Source organism: Equus przewalskii, chromosome 28 (assembly GCF_037783145.1).
Source record: "Equus przewalskii isolate Varuska chromosome 28, EquPr2, whole genome shotgun sequence".
Taxonomy (NCBI): domain Eukaryota; kingdom Metazoa; phylum Chordata; class Mammalia; order Perissodactyla; family Equidae; genus Equus; species Equus przewalskii.
Window position 1 is genome coordinate 24461297 of NC_091858.1, and position 23213 is coordinate 24484509.

At 45.3% G+C, this 23213-nt stretch overlaps 1 protein-coding gene and 1 long non-coding RNA gene across 19 annotated transcripts in view; one reads left to right on the forward strand and one right to left on the reverse strand.

The window, feature by feature from the left end:
• Positions 1–19702, forward strand: part of IRF2 (interferon regulatory factor 2) — a 91361-nt gene extending 71659 nt beyond the window's left edge. For 9 of the 18 annotated variants that reach the window (XM_070598502.1, XM_070598506.1, XM_070598512.1 and 6 more), the window contains 3 exons: positions 9942–10100; positions 16993–17039; positions 18348–19702. In XM_070598502.1, coding sequence (XP_070454603.1) covers positions 9942–10100; positions 16993–17039; positions 18348–18656 — 515 coding nt within the window. In that variant the 3' untranslated portion in view covers positions 18657–19702. Of the gene's footprint in view, positions 1–9935; positions 10101–16992; positions 17040–18347 lie in introns of all 18 variants that reach the window. The other 9 variants (XM_070598501.1, XM_008517266.2, XM_070598503.1 and 6 more) reach the window with 2 other exon arrangements.
• LOC139080106 (uncharacterized) lies at positions 19566–20537 on the reverse strand. Its single transcript, XR_011534278.1, has 2 exons — positions 20413–20537; positions 19566–19951 (listed from the first exon to the last, which is right to left on the reverse strand). It is a non-coding gene; the product is annotated as an uncharacterized lncRNA (long non-coding RNA).
• Between the last annotated feature and the right edge of the window lie 2676 nt (positions 20538–23213).

Below are 23213 nucleotides of genomic sequence, written 5' to 3' on the forward strand. Positions count from 1 at the left end.
GACTTTTAGGCAGGAGGGTGACGCGTGTGAATGACATCTCAATAAAGGCCCGTTGGGATGCTGTGGTGACTGGGTGGTGGGGGCTCTGTGCAAGAGGGCAGGCCGAGCCCCAGAATCCAGTACTGGGCCTTCTTTGCCCTCAGGTCCCTTTTGGTCCATTAAACTTTGCTCCATTTTGTCAACAGTCAGGGCTTCTGAGGCTGGTAAGAACCAGAGAGATCAACCAGAGCGACAAGAGCAGGCCTCATGTCCTGGTCCCTTCATTTCTGGCTTCTCAGTTGAGTATGGACAGGAGGAGGCAGCCACTGCAGACATCAGTCACCCCTCCTTCCCCTTGGTTTTGGAATTTGGGAAGTAGAATCCTGTAGCAGGGACTCCCGGGAACGTTGAGGTCTTCGGCAGGGTGCGGTGTGGAGGGGGAATGAAGCAGATGTTGAGTGACAGCTATATCTCAGGACAGGTGCATCCTTGCCTTCCTCCCAGTGCTCAGGTCTAGACCAGCACTTTAGGATAGAGGCGTTGGGTTGGTCCCACAGTTGTTTCTGAGCTGAGAGAGGTCTTCGAGATGGAGCATTCTTCTCACTTCCCCTCTGGGGCCAGGGGTCTTGCCTGACCAGAAGCCCAGCTCTCCTCGCTCCTGGGCCCTTTTTTCCAAGGCCCCGTGCTGCTTCCCCACCCTCCTGGGTCCGTCTTCCCTTCCTCTGCAGGCAGTCCCTGGAAAGCCCGTGCCCATCAAGCCTTTTAGAAAACGGAAGATGTTCGCCCAATCACCAGGCACTTTTTCTTAAGATTCAGCTTTATTTTGAGTGTGCTGGTTGGTTTTTGGAGCTCCCTTACATTTATGAGGTGAATTCAGCCCCAGATAAAATGCCAAACAAAAGCCAGAATTGTACTGGAATTTTCTTTACTTTTTAAAAACATTTCGATTGAGTCTTCAGTATGTGAATTCTCCATTGGGTGATTGTCCTTTGTCCTTCTGTATGGTTGCTGCTATAATAAAATAAGAAGGGCTGGCAGTAAAATGAGTTTGAAAAACTCTTTCTAATTTGTTGGTGGCCCTTATGAAGGTATGTCAATTATATATGAAGTGGATCCATACAAGTATTTTAAAGAAATGGGTAGTTTGTGGTCTTTGCTAACAATGGCACCACCTCAGATTTTAAACTCTTCTCAGAGCTTTAGTCCACACTCTCCCATGTGACCATTAATTAGCTATTAATTAGTCTTTGTGATTTGTGGGTAGAGATGAGAAACAGGGATTCTGATTCCAAGGCCACTGTGGAATTTGAGAGATGCTCTTTCTGTCTCTCTTTACCTTTTAAAAGTGCTTTATTTAAAAATGACCTCGTTTCTTGCTCTTGGTTCATTTGGTCCTAAACCCAGAGTTCATTCCGGTTTTCTATGTAGGCACCCAGATGAAAGCTTCAGGGTGTTCTCAATCTACTTTCATAAGCATTGTGTTATAAGATTAAAGTTGGGAGCTGGAATGAGTACTTAATAGGATAGTATTTTTTCATCTCATCTGCTGGCTTTCTAGGGAAATAGACTGAAAATCAATAACTTAATCCAGTGGAGGCCAGCCACGCAGGACGTTATTATTCTGGCTGTTTTCTAAGCGAATCCAGTAAGGGTGTAAAACGTGAAATGTACTGTTGCCCTGACAAATGAACTCTTGCTGATTGCTGCTGTTTTACTTTTATCTTTTGCCACAAATCATAGCAGGAAAGCACGCGCACACACATGCGCGCACTCACAGTTGGCAGCGGGCTGCGTCCTCATCTTACCTTCTTGTCCATAACAGCTGACTGTCCTTCCAGATGTAGCTAGCTGTGCACACTGAAGAGGAGTGTGGCGTCCCATTACTTAAGACGTATCGTTTATGGTCCGTCTCTCCTGTGTGTTAAATGCACAGGTTAGCACCCCCAAGGAGTGATCCCTGCTTTCCCTTTAAGGGGAGGGAGAAAAACCTCCTTATTTTTATTTTTGCTTTTCTTTAGCATTGCATTGTTTTGTGTGTGTGGCGACTTCTGTTTTTAGGAAGCGGAAGAAGCCAGCAACATGTTGGATTGTTCTGACAATACCCCGCTGGCCTCTTGCCCAGGCTAGCAATGCTTCGGCTGAGCTGCATTGCAATCATCTCCAGGCCAGTGTAAAATGTTTGCAGGTGCGAACATTCTGTCTGACTAGCCTAGGCAGGGCTCTATAACCCCATTGTGTTTCTTGATAAAAGGTAACCCCACCCTTCCATAAAGCAAGGATTGCTATGAAACAAGGGAGGCTGTTCATGACTCTGAAGACAGTCAAGCAATCCTTAGTGAGAAGACATATAGCAACTAGGAAATAATGTGATTTTGCCTTGATTTCAGCTGCCCAAAGTGAACTTTATAGGATGTACTTTTTAATTAATCGCTTCCAAGTTTGACTGACTTTATCTAAAGTAAACCTTGAGTAGCTTTTTTAGCCAAGCTTGGAAACTTGAGTATCAACAGGGAGGGCTCAAAGAACAGAACAGATTCGCAACTTAGAGACCAACTTTAGGGTTCCCACGAGGGCCTCATGGTTCTAACTCAAGATCGGCAGCCTCTGGCACCAGAATTCATAGTGATTTGGGGTTGGCCAAGGGCGACGCTAGGCTATAGAACTATGTTTTCATCTTTTTCCACCCCATTGTTCCTTGTTCTTTTTGCCATTTTTCCTGATACTTAAGATATGAAAAATCCCACCTATAGGATAAGAAGCAGCTTTGGGATGCGTCTTTAAATGGAAGGCTCCCCTCTTAAGAAGGAGCCAGTGAGGGTCTTCCATGCTCGTTCTCGGTGGGCTATCTGTTGTGCCCCTTCTCCTGGGAGGGCTGAGCTGTTCACCCCTCAGGAGCAGGGGCCAGAGACAAGGCATCCAATTTTATCAGGACCCCTAGGAAACTCTTAGCAATGTGAAACTCCATGTGAGATATGAACCAAGGTGTCACACTATACCCACACACAGAATCGAGAATACGTCTTATTTTTCTTCGGTGAAGTGGGCCTTGGAAAGCCAGGCACAGAGGTGAGGCTGCGTGGGATGTGCTGCCAGTCACTGTGTGCCACCGGGAGCCCTCGGCAGTGGAGTTTGGCTGTTGTTTTCTCAACCTTAAGAAGTTTTTATTCACTCTAGAAACCTGCCATCTTTTTATGAGGCTTATTTACTTTGCTCCTTCCCCCCCTCTCTTGTCTCCTCCACCTCATTTATAATTAACCATCAAATCTTCCTGTCTTCCCTCATCGTATTTCTTAAATCCGTGCCCTCTTTCTGTTTCCGATACTCGCAGTCACCTTTGCTCTTGCCTGAGCTCTGATTCCATTCTACCCCTTCTCCATTCATTCTCCACTCACAATGATTTTTTTAAAAATGTACAGTCGTGTCACCATTGCCCCAGCGCAAAGACCCGAATCTCCTTCGTGTCCCCGGGGTCCTGGTGACCTGGCCCCTGTGCGCCTCTTTTACTTGTTTTTGAACTTGAATTATGCTGAACAACTTGACTTCCGTGTGCCTATTCAGAGAGAAAGCAAGGTTGTTTGTGGGTTTTGTCTTGGGAGCAGCCACTAAGACTGTGTTGACACAGCACAGGAAGAAAGGGACGTTTGGTGGTTCCACTGGTCAGTGTGAGCTGCCAACCCAAGGAGTCTTACTCAGAATTCTGCCTCCCGACTGTTGACCCTTGAGACATATTGATGACCTCTACTGAGTTTTTATTGGGACACATTATTTGCTGCCCTTTCTAGTAGCATGTGATGCTGTCTTCTCGTGGAGTGAAGAGAATATACTTTGCCAATTACAATCTTACTTCACCTTGCACCTGTGTCAACCTGTTGCAGTCAGAGCCATCAACCTGGCCCGTGCAAGGACAGAACTCTGTTCTCTGAAATCACTAATCCCATAGAGACTGTCTCTTCCACCATAGCTCTTGAGCACCTAAATAAACCATAACCATATTTTATTTAACAAAAAATAAAGTGAGGAGGGCTGGCCCCGTGGCCGAGTGGTTGACGTTCCACATGCTGTGCTTCAGCAGCCTGGGTTCGTGGGTTTGGATCCTGGGCGTGGACCTACTCCACTCATCAGCTGTGCTGTGGAGGCACCCCACATACAAAGTAGAGGAAGACTGGCAAAGATGTTAGCTCAGGGCTGATGTTCCTCAAGCAAAAAAGAGAGAGAGAAAGATTGGCAGCGGATGTTAACTCAGAGCAAATCTTCCTCATAAGAAAAAAAAGGAAAAAAGCACACTGGATTAGAAGTTAAAAGACTTGGGTTCTAGACCTAGTCCTGCAGTCTTTTTATTTGCCACAAGATCTTGGGCAAACCCCTGACCCTCTCTGAGACTCAGTTTCCTCATATATAAAACGGAAATAGTAATACTGATCCTGCCTACCTCACAGGGTTGTTGTGAGGATCAAATGAGTGTAGCGGAAAAATCACTGTGTGGTTAGGAGGTGTAAAATAATATTATGGCTGTGATATTATCAAAATCATGCTAAACTCTATTTGAGGAAGAGAAGTGGCATCCATCTGTGCTGTGTCTTCAGGGCTGGTGTTCAAACTTTCAGATAGGGTCGAGAAGGAATTTCTCTCCACGGTACCATGCGGATGGTCTAATTTTATACGCCCCACTAATAAGCTTTATTCTTGACCTTGCAGCTACCCGGGTGACATTGGCAATTCACTGGGACTCTCTGGGTTTTAGCTTTTTGCAGCTGTAAAGTGGTAGCACCAACCCGCCTTTCCATTTTGAATAGTCTCTGCTTTTAGACCTTTCTCTGAAGACTGGGGCACCTGCCTTCTCAGGTGGGGCCCTCCATTAGGTCAACAATTGTTCACAAAGTAAGAATGACCTTTTAAGGAATCCAACCGGTCCTTCAGTAACCAGCCATGAATAATATTGTTGTACTTCTCAGCAACTGGGGCTAGATAAAATTACATTCCTGTGGGTGACTCTTTTCCTAATGTGCTGACCTTAATAAGCTGGAGAAGCTTACTGGATTTCCAGCGCCTCCAACCATTTGAGGATTTCCTTGGCGCCCGATATAGAACTGTTGAAAAGCAATTTCATTATTGGTTAGGAGCCCGGAGTCTCATAAGGTGAGATTTGAAAGTTTTTATCCTGAGAGGGGCTTAGAAAGCCACGAGTAGCTCAGTTTGGACCCCATGAACTCTTCTCTTAGGGAGGCCGTATCGTGTACTCAGCTCAGTACTTGAGCTGAGCTTTGGGATCAGAGAAAGCTGAATTTGAGTCCTGGTTCTGCCACTTACTGGCTGTCTGACCTTGAATTAGTTATTTAACTCTCCATGATGCCTTTCCTCGTGTCTCAAATGGGAGTGATAATTGTACCTTCCTGTGGGGTTGTGAGGTCTTATAGCTGGTCTCATGGTGGGAAGAGCAAAGATCAGCGCTCAGTGGATGTTAGGTTTGTTACTCTTATTTATCCATCAGGATACTGCTGCCACGTCTGACCCTCTTTGTTGTAGCAGACGGCTGAAAGGTTGCTGTTCTGTGTCTTTTCAGTGGTCAGGAGTCAGTGTTGCTGTGTTGTCACTGGGGGCAAAGGTTGGTGGTTCAGGGAAATCAGTTCACCTGGCGTAAAAGAGAGAGATAGAGAGATATTGCGGAGGGATGGGGCCTAAAGCATCTCCGGAGAGCATCTCAGATGTTGGGATTTCCCTGCTTCTCTCTTGGGCTTGCGACTTGTGAGTTGGGAAGTTTCTAAAGTGCCCTCGGTGATGTTCAGATGGAGAGAACTGGTCCTTCCTGTCCGAAGCATAAGACTACACACTCCTCCGGGGATGTTTGCCTTAGAGGTGATGTGATTAGATTAACTGGTATCCAGGTTGTAGCTGAGAAAACAAAAGCTCGTTTTCGTATCCTGGTCACCAGCATTGAGGACGCACGTAAAACTTGAATAGAGATGCTTATCTACATTTTTATCATAAGTCCTATATATTACGTGAAATACAGTAAAATTAACCCCTTTTAGGAGTACGGGTCAATGAATTTTGAAAGATGCATTCAGTTCCATACCCACCACTATAGTCAAGACATAAGACATTTTTATCACCCCAAAATATTTCCTCCCACTTGCCAGAAGTCTTCAGATTTTCTAGAAAACATTCATTGTTACATCTGGTATTTGCAAGTGGTCATGAACTCCAGCAGGATTCTGGCTCCAGACAGTGAAGCTTGGTCTGATCGTTTATCTATTTATTCAGCAGAGATTCGTTGAGCTGTTCTCTGGCATAAGCCGTGAGCATGTGCTATGACTTGTTACAAAAAATTCTAAATGCAGGGTCTCAACTCTCTGAGGAGCCATAATTTGGTTGGGAGATAACACAAATAAAAAATTAAATAGGGGCCAACCCTGTGATTTAGTAGTTAGTGGTTTGGCATGCTCTCCTTTGGCAGCCTGGGTTCACAGGTTCAGATCTTGGGTGTGGACTTAAGCCCCTCATCAGCCACGCTGTGGCAGTGACCCACATGCAAAATAGAGGAAGATTGGCACAGATGTTAGCCTAGAGCCAATCTTCCTCAAGCAAAAAAGGAGGAAGATTGGCAACAGATGTTAGCTCAGGGTGAGTCTTCCTCAGCAAAAAAACAAAAAAAGGAGAAAGTTAAGTAAAGATATAGAGAGTTAACTTGAATGCGAGGCAGGAAGTCAAGAACTGTCATAAGGTTGCGTCACACTGCAGTTTTGGCTGAGCAATGGGTCAGTAAGTGAGACGCCCTCAGGAAAGAGAGGTCAGTATGTTCCCGGGGTAGTCAGGAAAAGGCTCCAGAAAAACAGAGGTGTTCTGAATTCTGAATACTGAATACTCCCCCCTCCCGCCCCATGGTACTGCCTCATTGAAGCCTTTGATTCCTTAACTGGAAAAAAATATTCCACTTCCTCAACTCTCATCATGTGGCCTCACTCCCCTCCCCCACCACATCTTTCTTTTCACTACTTAGTGTCCTAAACTTATTCTCTAGATTGTTGTCTGCTGGCGGGGAGCCCTCATGGACTTCTTACAAACCAGATCCTTGACTAGACTGATCTTTCTCTGCCCTTCCCTGCACTTGACAACGATGTCCTGCACAAAGTTGGTGCTCGGTAAATCTTTGTTAGTTGAATGACCGAGTTGGGCATTATGGGGAAAAACAGTGAGGGAGAGAATTCTTGGTGAGAACCAAGGGATATAGTTAGGAAGATGCTTGAGCTGCTGCCGTGGTTTATACCCCTAGTAGCTTGCTGTCTCTCTATTTGGAAGGACAGTGCAAGAGAGAAGTGAATTTTGGAGTATTGGGAGTTAAAGTGACTTCTATTTAAATCAAATTTGTATAAGACCTTAATTGCCTTAGCATGTAAAGTATTGCTTGTACCCACCCCTTCCTCACACACACACACACACACCCCCACCCCCATTTGGTTTCTGTCTCCACCCATGACTTGGGAAAGGACGGGACATGTCTCGTCTTCCTGCTGTTTTATTTTACTTGGAAGATGAGGCAGAAGAAACTCGAGCGAGGTCAGTGTCAGCACTCAGTCTGTGTCTGGCGACGGGTGTAATTGATGCTCTCATGCTCAAATAGGATAGTCCAAAGGATGAAATAGGAATTTGGGAGTCTACCTGCCGTGTTTAGCCAGCCTGTCTTTTGTTTAATTTTATCCCCTCCAGGAAAACCTAAACAGAATCCAGTTCCCCTTCTATTCTGTCTGCTATGGCTTTGTGGACTCTCCAGTCACATCCCGAAATGTCCTTTGCCAGCCTCTCTAGTGCCTTTCCTTTCTTCCCTAGAGAACCCATCAATTCTCACTCCCTCTGAAACCCTTCCTAAGTAGAAATCAGAAATGTCCTCCCTACCTCATCTAGTCATTCCATCACCACCTCCCCCCTACCCGCTCAAGGCAGTTAAAACAGGAACCCATTTGTAAACAAAAATATTTGAGCAATTAAAATACTTTGAGCAGTGAAAACAGGAACTTGTCCACAATGGCTAACTTCTCAAGGAGACTGGAATGTGCTGCCCTCCAGCCTATCTTGGACGTTTCACGGATGGCCCAGAAAATGTCAGGGACGTGGAGCACTGTGTGTAAACCAAGTCACTCTCCTCTGTGCCCGAGTTTCTTCGTTTATGACAGGCTAATCATGCCTGCCCTGCCATTCTCGTGGGCTGGAATGTTGGAGTAACTTAGACAGGCGTGAGCAAAACATTGATTATGATGGCAAAGTGCCTTGAGGCCCGTGGGAAAGCACCGTTATTCCTATTTTTATTGGTGCCAATTTTCAGGGATATTCCACCCAATCAATTGCCAACAGAAGTGTAAGGTCAGCTCTGTTTAAAGGTTGGACAGGGCATTAGGGGCATTCAAATTAAAACCACAATGAGATATTGCTACACACCTACCAGAGTGGCTAGAGTAAAAAAATAGTGACAACACCAAAAGCTAGTGAAAATGTGCATAGATTAAATCATTCATACATTGCTGGTGGGACTATAAGGTGATATAGCCACTCTGGACAATAGTTTGGCAGTTTCTTGTAAAACTAAACATACAGTTATCATATGATCCAGCAATTGCATTCTTGGGTATTTATTCCAGAGAAGTGGAAACTATGTTCATATAAAACCTGTCCATGAATGTTCATAGCGGCCTTATTTGTAATAGCCAAAGAATGGAAACAACCCAGAAGTCCTTCAATGGGTGAATAGTTAAAACAGACTGTGATACGTCCATAACATGAGACATTACTCAGAAAGGAAAAGGAACCAACTATTGAAATACACGACAACTTGGATGACTCTCCAGGGAATTATGCTGAGTGGAAAAAAGCCAATCTCAGAAAGTTACTGTGTGAGTCCATTTATGAAACATCCTTGAAATGACAAAAATTATAGAAATCGGGAACAGATCAGTGGATGTCAGGGGTGAGAGACCGGGGGAGGAAGCTGAAGGAAGGTGGATATGGTTACAAAAGAGTAGCATAGAAGGTGCTTGTGATGACCATCAGTTCAGTATTTTGACTGGGGTGGCAGGTATGTGAAACTACATATGTCATAAAGTTGCATAGAACTAAATACACACACACACAAAGGAGTACAAGTAAAACTGAGGCAATCTGAACAAGCTGCGTAGATTGTTATCAGCATCAATATCCTGATATTGTACGATAGTTTGCAAGGTGTTACCATCGGAGGAAACTTGGATAAGGGGCACACAGGGTCTCTGTATTATTTCTTAAACTGTAGGTGAATCTACAATGATCTAAAACTAAAAGGCAGGATTCAGAGCCAAGGTGGTCAGAATTCATCTTGTCAGCGTCCTGGGGAGTTGATGCCACTAGTGTGTGTTAGAATTGGGATACCATTCTATTCCATTGTTCTGATATTTCATCCAGTGGTCATGTTGCCTGCAGAGACTGGGAGAATGAACAGAGCACCCCACAGCTAGAAATGACACAATGGGGTGGATTTTGGGGGTCCTTCCTCCTTATTAAGATCTGATAATGTCTCTCTGGACCCCAGGAACCCAGAAAATAACACATCAGCTTCTTTCGGAGCAAGAGCAGAGAACAGAAATGGGTCAGGTTCAAAGCATTGTCTGTTTCTCTGGCCCTGGGGCTAGATCTGGATGCAGCCTCTGGTCCTGCAGCCTTGGCTGTCACTGGCTTCGGTTTGGGACATTGTAACCACCATTGGCAGGCATGCTGGAAATAGCCCTGGAAGCCAGGTTTTTGGCAGGCTGCTTCTCTGGAGACATTCACCCGAAGCTAAGGCTTGTTCTTCTCCCATGGCGCCGACATTTGGTGACCAGGAGTTCACTCCTGGCTATTTGGCAATTTTGGGGAAGGTCTTCCTTCTTGAGAGTGTGTGTTAGAATTGTGAAGTCAAGTGACGTTGGTGCATGATGGATCTCTCTTCTTTGAAGTTGTAGGACAGTCCCATCTGGACAGCAACATCGAGGATCAAGAGATTGTCACTAATCCGCCAGACATTTGCCAAGTTGTGGAGGTGACCACAGAGAGTGATGAGCAGCCGGTCAGCATGAGTGAGCTCTACCCTCTGCAGATTTCCCCCGTGTCTTCCTACGCAGGTACAGGGGCAGGAGGGAAATTCTGGAGCTGAGCAGGAGACAAAGGAGGCTGTCCTTTAGTCTGGGGTCACCCGTTTCACCACACAGCAGAGACCTTCTCCTCTGTCCCAAGAATTATTCCTGCTAGAATTATTCTTGCCTTTAATTTTCTCAACCAACATCTTCTTGTTCTCAGTTAGAAGCCAAGGTCACAGTATTTCTTTACTTGATGACCCGTAACATTTTCATACATGACCTACAAATAATAAGATTTCTTGGGGGAAGTAGTTCACCTGAGTCTATTTTATTTGCACACATTATCAGAAATTCGGAAGAGTATTTTTACTGGCATCTCAGTTTGACCAAGCTGGGGAGGGCCTTAGGGATCATCTCTTCAAGTTCTTTCAATTTTGGAACTGAGGGATCTTGCTCAAGGTCGCACAGTGTTTAGACCAAGACTTGAACTAAAGCTTCAGACCTCAAGCCCCATTTCATCCCACCAAGTTCACTTCTCATTCCCGCATAGTTCCCCCTTCTTTTTTCATTTAGTACAGCTTCTGATTGGACCAGGCGACTGAGCCCATTTCTGATTCCCAAGGAAATGGCCACATAATTGCAGGAATTGGCCCAGACAGTCACAAGATTAGAACCAGAGTCCGTTGGTTCTTCCATCCTTACAGAATAAGGTGATAGCTCCTTTTTCCTGCCAACGTTACATCATCTTATATTCTCTTCCTGATGAACTCCACTTAATTTGGGGGGATATAATCATAATTATGAAATATGAATTCTGAATCAATGTCATTGCTTGCAAATATTAAAAACAAAAAGCAGAGGCCCTATCGTGAGTCAGCTCGAATAAATGGTTCAAGAATTCCCCCCAATGTCCTTTATGTGCTGCCAAATAGAATGTCCTTCATTTAAGGTGCCACCCCAGAGACTGGCCCAGAATCAGCATTAGAATTACGTTGATTCAAATGCCAGGTTGTTTGTGAATTATCAGTCACTACACTAACCTCGTGTTTCCTGAACTCCAACTTCCTTTTTTTTAACTTATTTTTTTAAATTGTGGTAAAAGTTGTATAACATTACATTTACCATTTTAGCCATTTTTAAGCGTACATTTCTGCGGCATTAAGTGCCTTAACGCTGTTGTGCAGCCATCACCGCCATCCGTCTCCAGAACTTTTCCATCTTGCAAAACTGAAACTCTGTGCCCATTAAACACTAACTCCCCATCCTCCCCCACCAGCCCCTCGCAACCCCCATTCTACTTTCTGTCTCTATGAATCTGGCTACTCTAGGGACCTTGTACACGTGGAATAGTCCTACAGTATCGTCCTTTTGTGACTGACTTATTTCACTTCGCATCATGTCCTCAAGGTCCTAACTTTCTTTTGTGCCGGGAACATAAAAGGAATGTGAGAACAAACCTTGACTCCAAGGAGCTTATGATCTGTCAAACAGGATAAGCTTCTTGTCAGTTATTTATTCATCAAACATATTTTGAAGTCCTATGTGTGCCAGTCTCTCTTGAGCCTTGGCCAATCCCCAGTAATAATAACGACTCTTTGTTGCATGTGTTTGTGCCCTGGGAACTGTGCTCAATGCTTGGAAGCGATGGACTTATATTTAATTATCATGAGAATAACGTTGTCAGCCTGGGTATCATTATTACCTCTTTAAACTCTAGGGATGTAAGGCAATGAGGGTAAAGTAGTGTGTCTAGGGATGGGCAACTGGTAGCACAGTTAGAACCCACTGTCCTGTGCAACGGCCTGGGGCTCTGCTGTTCAGAACACAGCCACATCTCGTGATCTCAAGGACCCACCAAAGGAGGCAGAGCAGAATGTTTATGCTTTGATTTTACAGTTGAGATAACTAAGGCTTGAAACATTAAGCTACTTATATTTACATAGCTATGGCTAAAAATATATGACTTTCTTCTATATCATGCTGCTGCAGGCATTGTGACATCCCATGTGGGGTTTTTTTTTTAAGGGATTGGAACTTTAGAATAGAGTTTTATCTGTTTATCTGTTGAGTAAGACTTTCCGAAGTCTTCTGGGGAATTCTGGAAAGACCTCTTCGTGCTGTTCTGCCAGCAGTGGCATTTTGCTTTAGCAGAAGAATGCCGAGAACAGCTGATCCATGCAGAGAGAAATGAAAATTTCATTACCCTTTCCAGGACATTTGCATAGATTTGAAAGGAAGGATTTTAGGGCCAGGCTGGCAGGCAGTGGGGGGGTTTGTTAGAGCCTGGCTTTTCAGCCTCCCCTTTAGTTCTTTCCCTTGTTTTCATTGTCTGAATTCTCCAGAACCTTTTGGAGGGAGCCAAAATATTTCCCACTGCTACTTTTCTAGAGCTTACAGACACATAAATTCATCGGTTACTGACCATGGCTAGCTTAAGTCTAATTTTAGTCAGGAATTTTATCGCCTGCTGCTAAGAAAGGCAGCTTTTTGGTTGTCTTCCCCATTCTAACTTTTTGTTCCCCAGTAGAAGAGCCTGTTTGCCTGTTTTTCATCACAGGCTTCCTTTGTTTGGACTATTGAACTGAATTTCAACCTCCTCTAATCGTTTCATTCACTTGTTTTGGAAACTGGTCTTTGGAGGCTGCTGTTTGCTATTTTTTTCCCCTACTGATCGTTGAAATATAATCCCAGTCGGATTACAAAACCACGTTCAGTTTTGCAAGTCGGCTTTCTCTATGGGCTAAATATGGTGAACAAGAAAAGAGACAGTTTCTTTGAGTGGAAGTACTTGCATTGGATGTTTTAAGACGACATCACTTTCTAGTCGGATTCGTAAAACTTTCATCCTTGGGAGCCCAACCTTGGGAAACTCTAGAGGAGAGTCATTTTCCTCTTAAACGTCTCCCATAAAGTGGCTTCGTGTCTGGTGTGTGGCACTAGGATTTTATTAGGTTGTTGATGGTTTAGTAAAAGAAAGCCACACTAGTATATTGGGGGAGGCTGGATGAGAGAAGGGAGAATAGCTGGAGAAGAGAGCATGATGTAAAGGATTAATTGGTTGTGAATGAGAGAATGGAGATTGCCTACTGACCAGCAGCCAACAGTAAAGACTTTGGGTCTTTGTGGAAACCAAAGCATGCTTGCCTTTTGTTGGGTAGGGCAAAGATAAGAGTGCTTTGAGATTAAGAGGACTCTTGATTTGAACCTTTTAATAGAACCTTCTAGTGAAAGTAATTGAGGAAATGACGAAAGGAAAGAAATCCTTGCCAATCTTATTAATCAAACTTGTCAAACAAGGGCCTTCCAGAAAATGTACCAGGATCAGAGTGCAAGAAAGCTTTCACATAGAAGATAGGGTGTCCCTCCCTACAACGTCCCTGAGATCGTTTGACAATAAAAACTGAGCTGGAGTGTGGACCTAAGACAAGCATCCTTCTAGAACTGCAGCTCTGGAGGAAGCATCTTTGGGATCATCTAATCCATACCTCCCCTTCCCTGTCAACCCCGTTACTTTTGGGGAAACTGAGACCAGAAAGATGAAATGAGCTACTCAAGTCCCTGTTATTACTCTGTAAACACTTTGAACTTATTCAGACCATGCGTGTTAGTGAAACAACTTCAAATTTTTTTATTCCATTGTATTCAAAGTAAATAAAAAAACAAATCCAAACCAATCCAAAAGGGGAAATGAAATAACAACTTATGTTGGTATTTCAGCAGTAACATGGATCTGGAAGCAGCAGCTGCACTGAACTCATTTGTGTATAAGAAGTGATCTTGAAAATGGCAATGGTGAAGTAAAACCAAGGAAACAGAGGAAAATGGGCATGAGTACACCCAACGAGCACTTGGAGCCAGCGATTCAGGGGTGCCCGTGAGAACCACTGTTACTCTGGGAGAAGGGTCTTGGGTCCTCAAGCATCTGCTCCCAGGCCGACGGCACTCAAGGCCATTCTTTAAACAACAAAAATTAGAAATCTCAGTTTGCTAATATGGAGAGTCTTCATAACTGCTTCAGAAGCAGTTGATCTTAATTTAGAAATGATGCTCTCAACTAGCATTTGTGTCAGCTGAAAACATAAGTTCAGAACATGTGTGTCTTTTCTTGTCTCAGACTATTTCCCTGAGGTTGAAAACTGGGTACTTAAAGGCGGTTAGCATTGCGATCATGCTCATGGTCTGTGCAAGCTCTTACCAAGGAGTCATACCCAGGTCCGCCTTCCAACTTCTCCCGCTCTGGGCTTGGACTGCGGTGGAATCCCAGAACCTTGGTGTCCACTGCTCATTTCTGCATAGTTCCAGCTCCCAAAGCCTGCCTGGTTTTTCTTTGAAGGGGAAAGGAACAGAAGATGGTGGCGTTTATGCAGGGTAATTAGGAGTGGAGGGGGCCTAGACGTATATGAAGGAAGAGAGAAACCTTGGCGTTGGAGCACAAAGAAAGCTAAGCATAAAAATGGAAAGGGGATCTTGAAATTTCGTCAGAGGCTGAGCAGTGGAGTGCCTCGGCAAGCAGACGCTGCGTTCAGGGCACAGCCTGGAGCCAGAAGTGGAGTTTTGTTTTCTCTGCTCTTTGCTGACTCAGTCCACAACTTTGGCAGGTTTCTCAACGTCTCTGTTCCTCATTTTTCTTGGGAGTGGCTATACCGATTCCTGCCTTCCCTGGATACTGGGCTAGCCTGAGGGTAATGTGAAGAGGGGAATTTTCCTTTTCTGCTGTTTGTAATTTGTTTTTGTGTAGAAACTTTTCTTGTGCCTGGCATTGCCGGCGTGTCTCGGTGGCTAGGGGGCTTCTCTGGGCCCCTCTTGCTCCCAGTCAGGGGTGCTTTGGGGGAGTCTGCTCGTTCTCAGGAGAGGAGAGGCACATCCTCCAGATGCTCATGGTCAGCCCTCGGCCATCACTCAGCGCCCGGGAAAAGTCACTGGAGAACAGTGGCCAAGAAATGTGCAGAAAGGCCACAGGGTGGGCCCAGTGTGGCCAACGTTCTCACCTTCTTTGCTTGAGGAATGAACCTGTGGCTTGGTTTGTCTGTTTGTTCTTTGGCCTTTAATTCATAGAGAGCCTGGTCTGTGGTTAGTGCTCTGGGTGGTGGAAAGGGCCCTATCTGGGCTGGGAGCCATTTGGTCCGAGCAGGGCCACCAGCAAGACGTGAGACTGGGAGCCAGTCCCTCAGCAGGCTCAGGATGGAAGCAGGTAGAAGGCAGTAGAGCACACGAGCTGCCTGCTGCGAGCTGTTTCCCAACTTAGGGTCCTCGTGAGGGCTAAACAAGGCATGCATGCAGAGACGCCAGCCTGGCCCTGGCGCCAGCCCTCTGTAAGTGTTCACCATTACGGTTCCTCTTTCGGCCTTGTCTGTAAAATGAATGCCCCAGACTCAGGGATTTCTAAGGGTCTGTGTATTTTAGGAATTCTGCCCTCTGTGCTTTCATTTCTCGGTGCTGTGAACATTGAAACACTGCACATCACCGATTTCTTATTTAAAAAAATCAAAAATTTTTTTACTTAATAAAAAACAAAAATTTTTTCGCTTAAGAAAATCTTGTATTATATGTTCAGATGATGTGTAACCATTAGCTATTGACTCTGGACTCTGTTAATCTAGCATGTCGTGCAAATCCAGGGTTGAACAAGGCTGCTGAGCTCAGGACAGAGGCACACCAGCGTTTACAGAGTGAGAGCTGTGTGCCGGGCCCTTGCTCGGCCTTTCCCCACACACCCTCACTCTCACTCGTCAGCAATCCTCTGTGGAAGGTGTTCATCCTCCCCTTGTACAGATGAGGACACTGCAGCTCAGTGCGTGAAGTTAGTGCCTTGCTCCGTGCCTTACAGCCAGCAGGCTGAATCAGCGCAGTCGCCAAATGAGTTATCTACCCCAACCTTAGTGCCTTAAACAACACACACTTGTCCCACAGTTTCTGAGGGTCAGGAGTGCAGGCCTGGCCTAGGTGGGTCCTCTGCTCGGGGGTTCCCTGCACAGACCTGCAGGCAAGGTGCGCTCCAGGACTGCGGCCTCATCGGAGGATCTAATGGGGAGGCTCTGCTTCGAAGCTCGCGTGGTTTGCAGCAGAATGTAGATCCTTGCACGTTGTCAAACTGAGGGCTTTGGTCTCTTGCTGGCTGTTGGCTGGAAGGAGCCCTTAGTTCTTTGTCAGGCGAGTCTTCCCAGCTTGGCTCCTGCTTCCTCAAAGCCAGCAAGGGAGAGTCTCTTCATAAGATGGGTCCCTGCATAAGATGTGATCACACACATCTCATCACCTTCACTGTGTTCTGTGGATTCGAAGTAAGTCACAGGCCCCACGCGCACTCCACAGGAGGGAGTCCCACAGGAAAGGAAACTCTAGGAGATGAGGATCATGGGAGCCGCCCTAAAACCTGTCCACCCACAGTAACCCAAGTGGAAGACGCAACGTTATAAATTCAAGATGTATAATTACTACAGAGACATGAGGTGAAGGAGGCATCTGAGCAGACTTAGGGTGACCTAGGAAGGCTCTGAGTTGGGACTTGAATGAACTAATGCTCATGGATTGGAAGAGAAGACCAGTGTGGGGCGTTGTGGATAGAGCAGCAGTGATGAAGGGGCTTCATGTGAGCTGAGGACATGGGGAGCGGAAAGCGGATTGGCACCGGCAGGGGGGGCGGGCCCACACCCATACTGGGAAGTAGTGGCCGTGAAGAAACTTAGCCTGGCCTTGGAAAGTGAGCTCCCCCTCAACTCTGAATGCTTCCTCTGAAGGGCCCAAATTAGAGAAACCGAATTCCCTCTAGCATCTTCCAAGTGCAAGTGTTTGACGTTACAGAGGGGACGGAATTATGAGTTTAGTTACCCATTTCTCTTTTGAAAAACGAAGTGCTGATGTATTTTTTAAACACTGCCTGAGCCTCAAAACTGTTTGAGTGGCAGGAATGATGGCCTTGTGTTTTTCTCTCTGTGAACAGAAAGTGAAACTACCGATAGTGTGCCCAGTGATGAAGAGAGCACGGAGGTAAGCGTGGCTCCCCGCCCCCACCCCCTGAAGGGTGTGCTGGGGACGGGGGTCTCCTTGCTGCTAGGTACATTTCTTTTCTTTTGAAAGCCATTTGTACTTTTGGACTTCTTGTGTGTGAGTGTGCTAAAATATACGTAACATAAAATTTATGATGCTTTTGGATTTCGAATTATAAAATGGAGCTTTGGGAACTGAATGGGAGGAAAGAAAGATGTTACCATAGAAAGAGAGCTTGTGACGGCAGGAAAAGGAAACTGAAGTAAGGACAGGAAACGTTGATATTCTTACCACGATAAACATCCTACTTCACAAGCAGAAATAGAGTGTCCAAGTGTCCAAGAGCAATGACCAGAAGTAAATGTCAGACAGCGCGAAGTAAATAGATCTCCATGTACACCTGCAGTCCCTGCCCTCTGTGCTCCGTGCCCAGAGGCCAGGCGGGTGTTCAGTTTTGATTCTGAGTGGCCTGCTCCGATTTCCCTCCTCTGGGCTGGGCTCCCACAATGGCAGGAAAGAGCTGTAATGGTGATGGATAGCATTCCTGCTAACCGCCTGCTTTGTGTCTGTCTTTGAGTGAGAGAGAGAGAGAGAAAGAATGGCTGACTGACTAATGGTTGTTTGAATTAGTGATTTCCTAGTACACTAAATCCTTAAAGTATAGTCCAGGAATTCTGAAAGGACAGTAGATAGAGATGCTTCCATACATTTCAACCCTGTTTCTTCAAGGTCAGAATTCCAGCTCCTTCTCTGAATGAAGCCAGCCTGGAGGCCAGCTGTTTGCCTGGCACACTGGAGCTCGAAGCTGCACCCGTTTGAAAGCCCTCAAGGGGCGTCCCCTGTCTGTTACTGAGTCTCTCACCTCCCTCCCTCTGAAAATGCAGGTTGACTCTAAGATCAGATTGGGCCATCAGTGAGGAACCAAGTCACCATGATAAACCAGACCTCATGGCCTGAAACCCACCTAATGCTCAGACTGGGCAGCCGGAGTGGAGGGGAACTAGAAACCAAGTTGCTGCCTTGTTTTCCTGCCTTCTTAGAACAGTCTTGCCTGTATTTCTGGGAGGTAGCAAATGGGAATTGATAAAAAGGGAAGAGAAACCATTGCTTGGGGCATGAACAGCTTGGGGTCTGGATTTCAGTTGAGGGATGTAGAGGTGCCAAGCTTCTGCTCATCCCATGACTCTTAAGAAATTCAGTTGAAACACCAACATGTGGGAACTGTGGTGCATTTTTTAAAAAATTTTTTTAAAAAGCTGTTCTACAGAAGGCAAAGAAAATACGTATCTGAATTCTTTTCTTTGAAAGGGACGCCCACACTGGAGGAAGAGGAACATTGAAGGCAAACAGTACCTCAGCAACATGGGCACCAGAAGCACCTACCTGCTGCCCAGCATGGCGACCTTCGTGACTTCCAACAAGCCGGATCTCCAGGTCACCATCAAAGAGGAGAGCTGTCCGGTGCCTTTCAACAGCTCCTGGCCCCCTTTCCCAGACCTGCCCCTCACTCCCTCCGTGACCCCAGCGCCCAGCAGCAGTCGGCCCGACCGGGAGACTCGGGCCAGCGTCATCAAGAAAACGTCCGATATCACCCAGGCCCGCGTCAAGAGCTGTTAGGCTTTTGACTTCCCCTGGTGGTTGTTGGGAGTTCTTGGCTTTGTTTGTTGTTTGTTTGTATTTTATTTTTCTCTCTGACACCTATTTTAGACAAATCTAAGGGAAAAAGCCTTGACAATAGAACATTGATTGCTGTGTCCAACTCCAGTACTGGAGCTTCTTTTTAACTCAGGACTCCAGCCCCTTGGTAGACGTGTATCTCTAGAGCCTGCTGGACCTCCCAGGGCTGCTCCCTCAACTTCAAGGACGTCATAGGACCAACAGCCGCATGGGCAGTGAGGTGCTGCATTGCCTGCGGTCAAGGCCAGCATGGTGGAGTGGGTGCCTCAGAATGGATGAGAAAATGTGAACTAGCTGGAATTTTTTATTCTTGTGAATATGTACATAGGGCAGTACGAGCGACGCTGCAGTCTGCTTCTGCACCTTATCTTAAAGCACTTACAGATAGACCTTCTCTGATCTTGCTCTATTTCATAGCACAGCACATTCAGCATCCCTTTCATGTCCCCTCTCGCCTCCCATCCCGTCCCTTCCCACCCAGTTCCTTTCCTCCTTTTCCTCCCCTCAAAGGCTGTGTTCCACATCCCTGAGGAGGAGAAGAAGAAAATGAACTTCTCCCCAGATGTCCCATTTTAAGACTGCTTTAACAACACAAAAAGAAAAAGAAAATCTTTCTAATCTGCTATGCTTGAATGCCACGCGGTACAAAGGAAAACTATCATGGAGATATTATGCAAATTCCCAGATTTGAAGACGAAAACACTCTAATTCTAACCAGAGCAAGCTTTTTTATTTTTTATACAGGGGAGTATTTTATTCAAGGTAAAATTCTAAAGAAAATATAATTGTTTTTTATCTTTTCTACAGCAAATTTATAATTTGAAGATTCCTTTTCTTGTTTCTCAGCAGTTATTATTACATCCTTGTGGCACATTTTTTTTTTTTTTAATTTTGTAAAGGTGGAAAAGCTTTTATGAGCTCATGTAGCAATCAAATTATCCTGTGGATTGATAATAAATGAATATGATATATAGTTAAATTTTTAATGGGCGCCATGCCTGGCTTTGTGTGTGTCTGCTTTAGAACACCAGACAGGACTGACAAAGTAGCGTTTCTTCTTGGGGACCGAAACGTTTTCCCTTGTTGACCGCAAGAAACCCCAGAGGGTTCCTTCTGTGAGGATGCGAATGGCTTCCTCTCCTGAGTGTTCACCTTGAACCAGGAGCGCTGCTGAGTGTCTCACGTGAGTTCCCTTCTTCACGCATCCAGGTGTGCACGGGATGGAGCTGTCGCCACTTCACATGGAGGAAACAGAGACTTAAAATGAAAATACCTTTACTCAAGGTCACACAGGTAGTCAGAGTCAAGGGCAAAAGTTAAGCCCAAGTCTGGTGTGACACTGGGGGGAGTCTTTTTACTCACTTCCCTGTTCTCTTTCTCTACTCTGACCAAATGCCACCCATCTCTGTGCTTCTCCTGTTCTCATCCGTAGGCTATATGGATGACTAAAATTTTGTGTTTATGTCACGTACCGGGCCCATGGATAAGACATTGTCAATAACAGGAAATATTTGTTGGGTTTCTACTCTATGACAGTTGTCCTTTGAGGACCTGGGGCCTTAGACATAGAACCTGCCCTCAGAACTTAGGGCACGTCTTTGCAAGTGAGAAATGTGAATTCTAGAACTCCAGACTCCTTCACCCAATTAATATTTCAAGGTATTTCCGTGATGTTGGGGAAGCCCACTGCACTCACCTCTCCATCTTCCATGATGTCTGTAAAATCAGGATACCAAGACTCAGCTGCGTACCTCCTACCTCTGGGGGATTGTGGAGGAGATGGCCAAGTTAATATTTAAAGAGCTTCCTTCAAAGGAAGGACAAAGGGCTATTTTTATGCTTCTCTCCATGTGTGGCTGCACAGATAATTAGTGGTCATAAAATTATCCAGCCCTGAGCAAAAATTAACCAAGCATTTTACTGGTTGATGTGTCGTCATTGAAATGCCAGTATTGATGGTCGACTGTCTCTGTGGGGAGCTCTTTGCTGACCATGTGTTTACCTCAGTTTCAAGGGAAAGGCCCACTTTCTCAGTGAAAAGAGGAGTGACGAGGAGGAAAGAGATGCTCCCGGCTTCCTTAGCACCATGCTCTTGGGTTAAGACTGTTAAAAAGAAAACCACAGGCCCAAAATGGCGTCACTCGTGCTAAAGCCCGTGCTACCAAACCTAGATTTGATTCCTGATGTAATTGCAGTTTCAGCCCCTCCCGGAAATATAATCTTCATCAACCAGTGTGGAATTTTCTGGTCTAGAAACAGTAAGGTAATCCGTCAGGTGGGCCCTCTCCAAGCCCTAGAAGAAGAGGCAATCTGGTGGTAAGGCCCCCTGCCAGTCCCTTCCCCCAAGAGGAGACAGCCTGGCCTAAAACTAATCCTGTCTTTTGCTAATAGCTCCCTTTCCCCACCCCTCTTCCTATAAAAACCTTGCATTCTGTATGACACCTCAGAGCCCCTTCTACTTACTAGATGAGAGGCTGCCCAATTGGTGAACCATTTAATAAAGCCGATTAGATCTTCAAATTTACTCGGTTAAATTTTGTTTTTTAACTGGACCTACCCTTCTCCCAGGTCCTAAATAAACGAGTCCAGTACTTCGTGACCTATATCTAAATCCTTTTATGTGATGTTTTGTTTGGGGTGGGCGAATTTAAGCTCAAAGACTGAGACTGTCCCTGCCAATATGTTATTTAACGCAGGTTCACTGTGGGATTTATAATAGTTTCACAAGCCAATAGCACACAGGATAATGTCTCATAATAAGCCAGTAAAGAAAGAACATACTCCAGAGCAATAAGAGGTTAGTCACACTGTTGTTCCAGGCAAGGGGAGATAAAAGGAATAAAGTCCAAATTTAATCGAGGTGTACTTTTTCGGACAAGTAGGCGATGGCTAAACCAAGCAAGAGCTGACCTCCAGCTGCCAGTGCAAAATAAAAGTCCTCTGTTGCTAGAGCACGTTGCTAGGAAACGACGGTGCCAGTGTTGGCAGGCAGGCTGGTCTCCTTCATGGGGCCGCTGTGTGGTTTGTGGCCACTACCAATAAGAGTGTGCCCTTACCATGGTAGGAGCTAATGCCTCCAGGTCTTCATAGGATTTATTTAGACCAGCAAAGCGTCGTCTTGCCCAGACCACAACTTGAATAATTCTTACACACTCTGGATATTTTTAGTCTAAATGTCCCCTTGCCATACTGGCTTTTCCGCATGTTCTTAGTGATCAGCCCCCAGTAGGGTTCCTCATGTTCATCGTCAGCTGAGCTGCTGAATTTTAATCAATGACAACAGAGGAGATGATGACATCTCGATTCGACTTGCTTCATTCGTGTATCAAAACAGCTTTACTGCAACCTCATTTATTTGTCTTTGTCATAAACAAGTGGATTAAAGCAACTTCGCTTGAGTCAAACAGGTGGGTTTGAAATAATATCAAACCAATACACCACATTTAGTCATTGTGTTTTAAAATAAATTAAAAAGACAGTCACAGCAAGTGGCCCTGGGTCACATGGCCTGGGGATCCTGCTCTGTCTCCCTTCCCTCTTCGGAACACAGATGGGGCAGCCAGCTCGCCTCTTGCCCCTTTCAGTGGCCTACGGGTCCCAGGCACCATCCCCACTTGCTTCCTTCACTTCTGTGGTTGTAACCAGACTTACAGATCTTACCGGGTGAAAGAAAATTCGGGATTTGGAAATGCCCGATAGAAGTACTAAAGATAATCATCCATTGTCAAAAGGCCAAGAAAAACAGAATCATGTTTAAATTATTTCTGAGAAAGGCTATATTGTTTCTAAGTACTACTTGCCAGTGGTATAGGAAAACAAGCTGGTTACACAATGACTGGCGTTGACATGAGGAAGAAAAACCCATGAGATGGGGCATCTCGTGGACTCAAGCCTCAGACCTTGCTGTCAGTTAGAGGAAGTGCTAGGAACACGTGTTTCATTCGGCTGGCATCTGTGTGAGCTGATATGCTTTTACGATGGGCTTGGTTGTGTGTGTGTGTATTTAAGTAGCAAGTTCAGTGGAACAACCTTTGGAACAATTCTCTTCATTCTTTGCAGCCAGCATCTGGATCACTCCCTTGAAAACCAGGAGCGTTATACAGCTGTGAGCTGTGAATCCAGTGACAGGGACTTCTGCCCAGTCAGGCTGAGAGAACCCAGCACATCCTCAAGCTGTGGTTCCAGAACACCGTTTGCAAGTCTCTAAACAAATCCATGCTCAACCAGAGCGTTTTTTCCAAGTTTTGATGAAGTAACTGCCAAAGGAGGTGTTTAGTCTATTTAAATATATTTACAGAGAAGAAGAAATAATACATGGATAAGAAATACACACAAATCCGTTGGACATCAAAAGCCCAAAATAGTATCCTTTTCCCCCCAAAATCTAACGTGTATTAAGCTATCAAGTAACCACTGCTGAGCTAAAAATGTTAAGAATGAGGAAGATTAGTGATTTGGTTTCAAATTCTAAGTTTTCAAACTCGTGCTTTTGGAAGT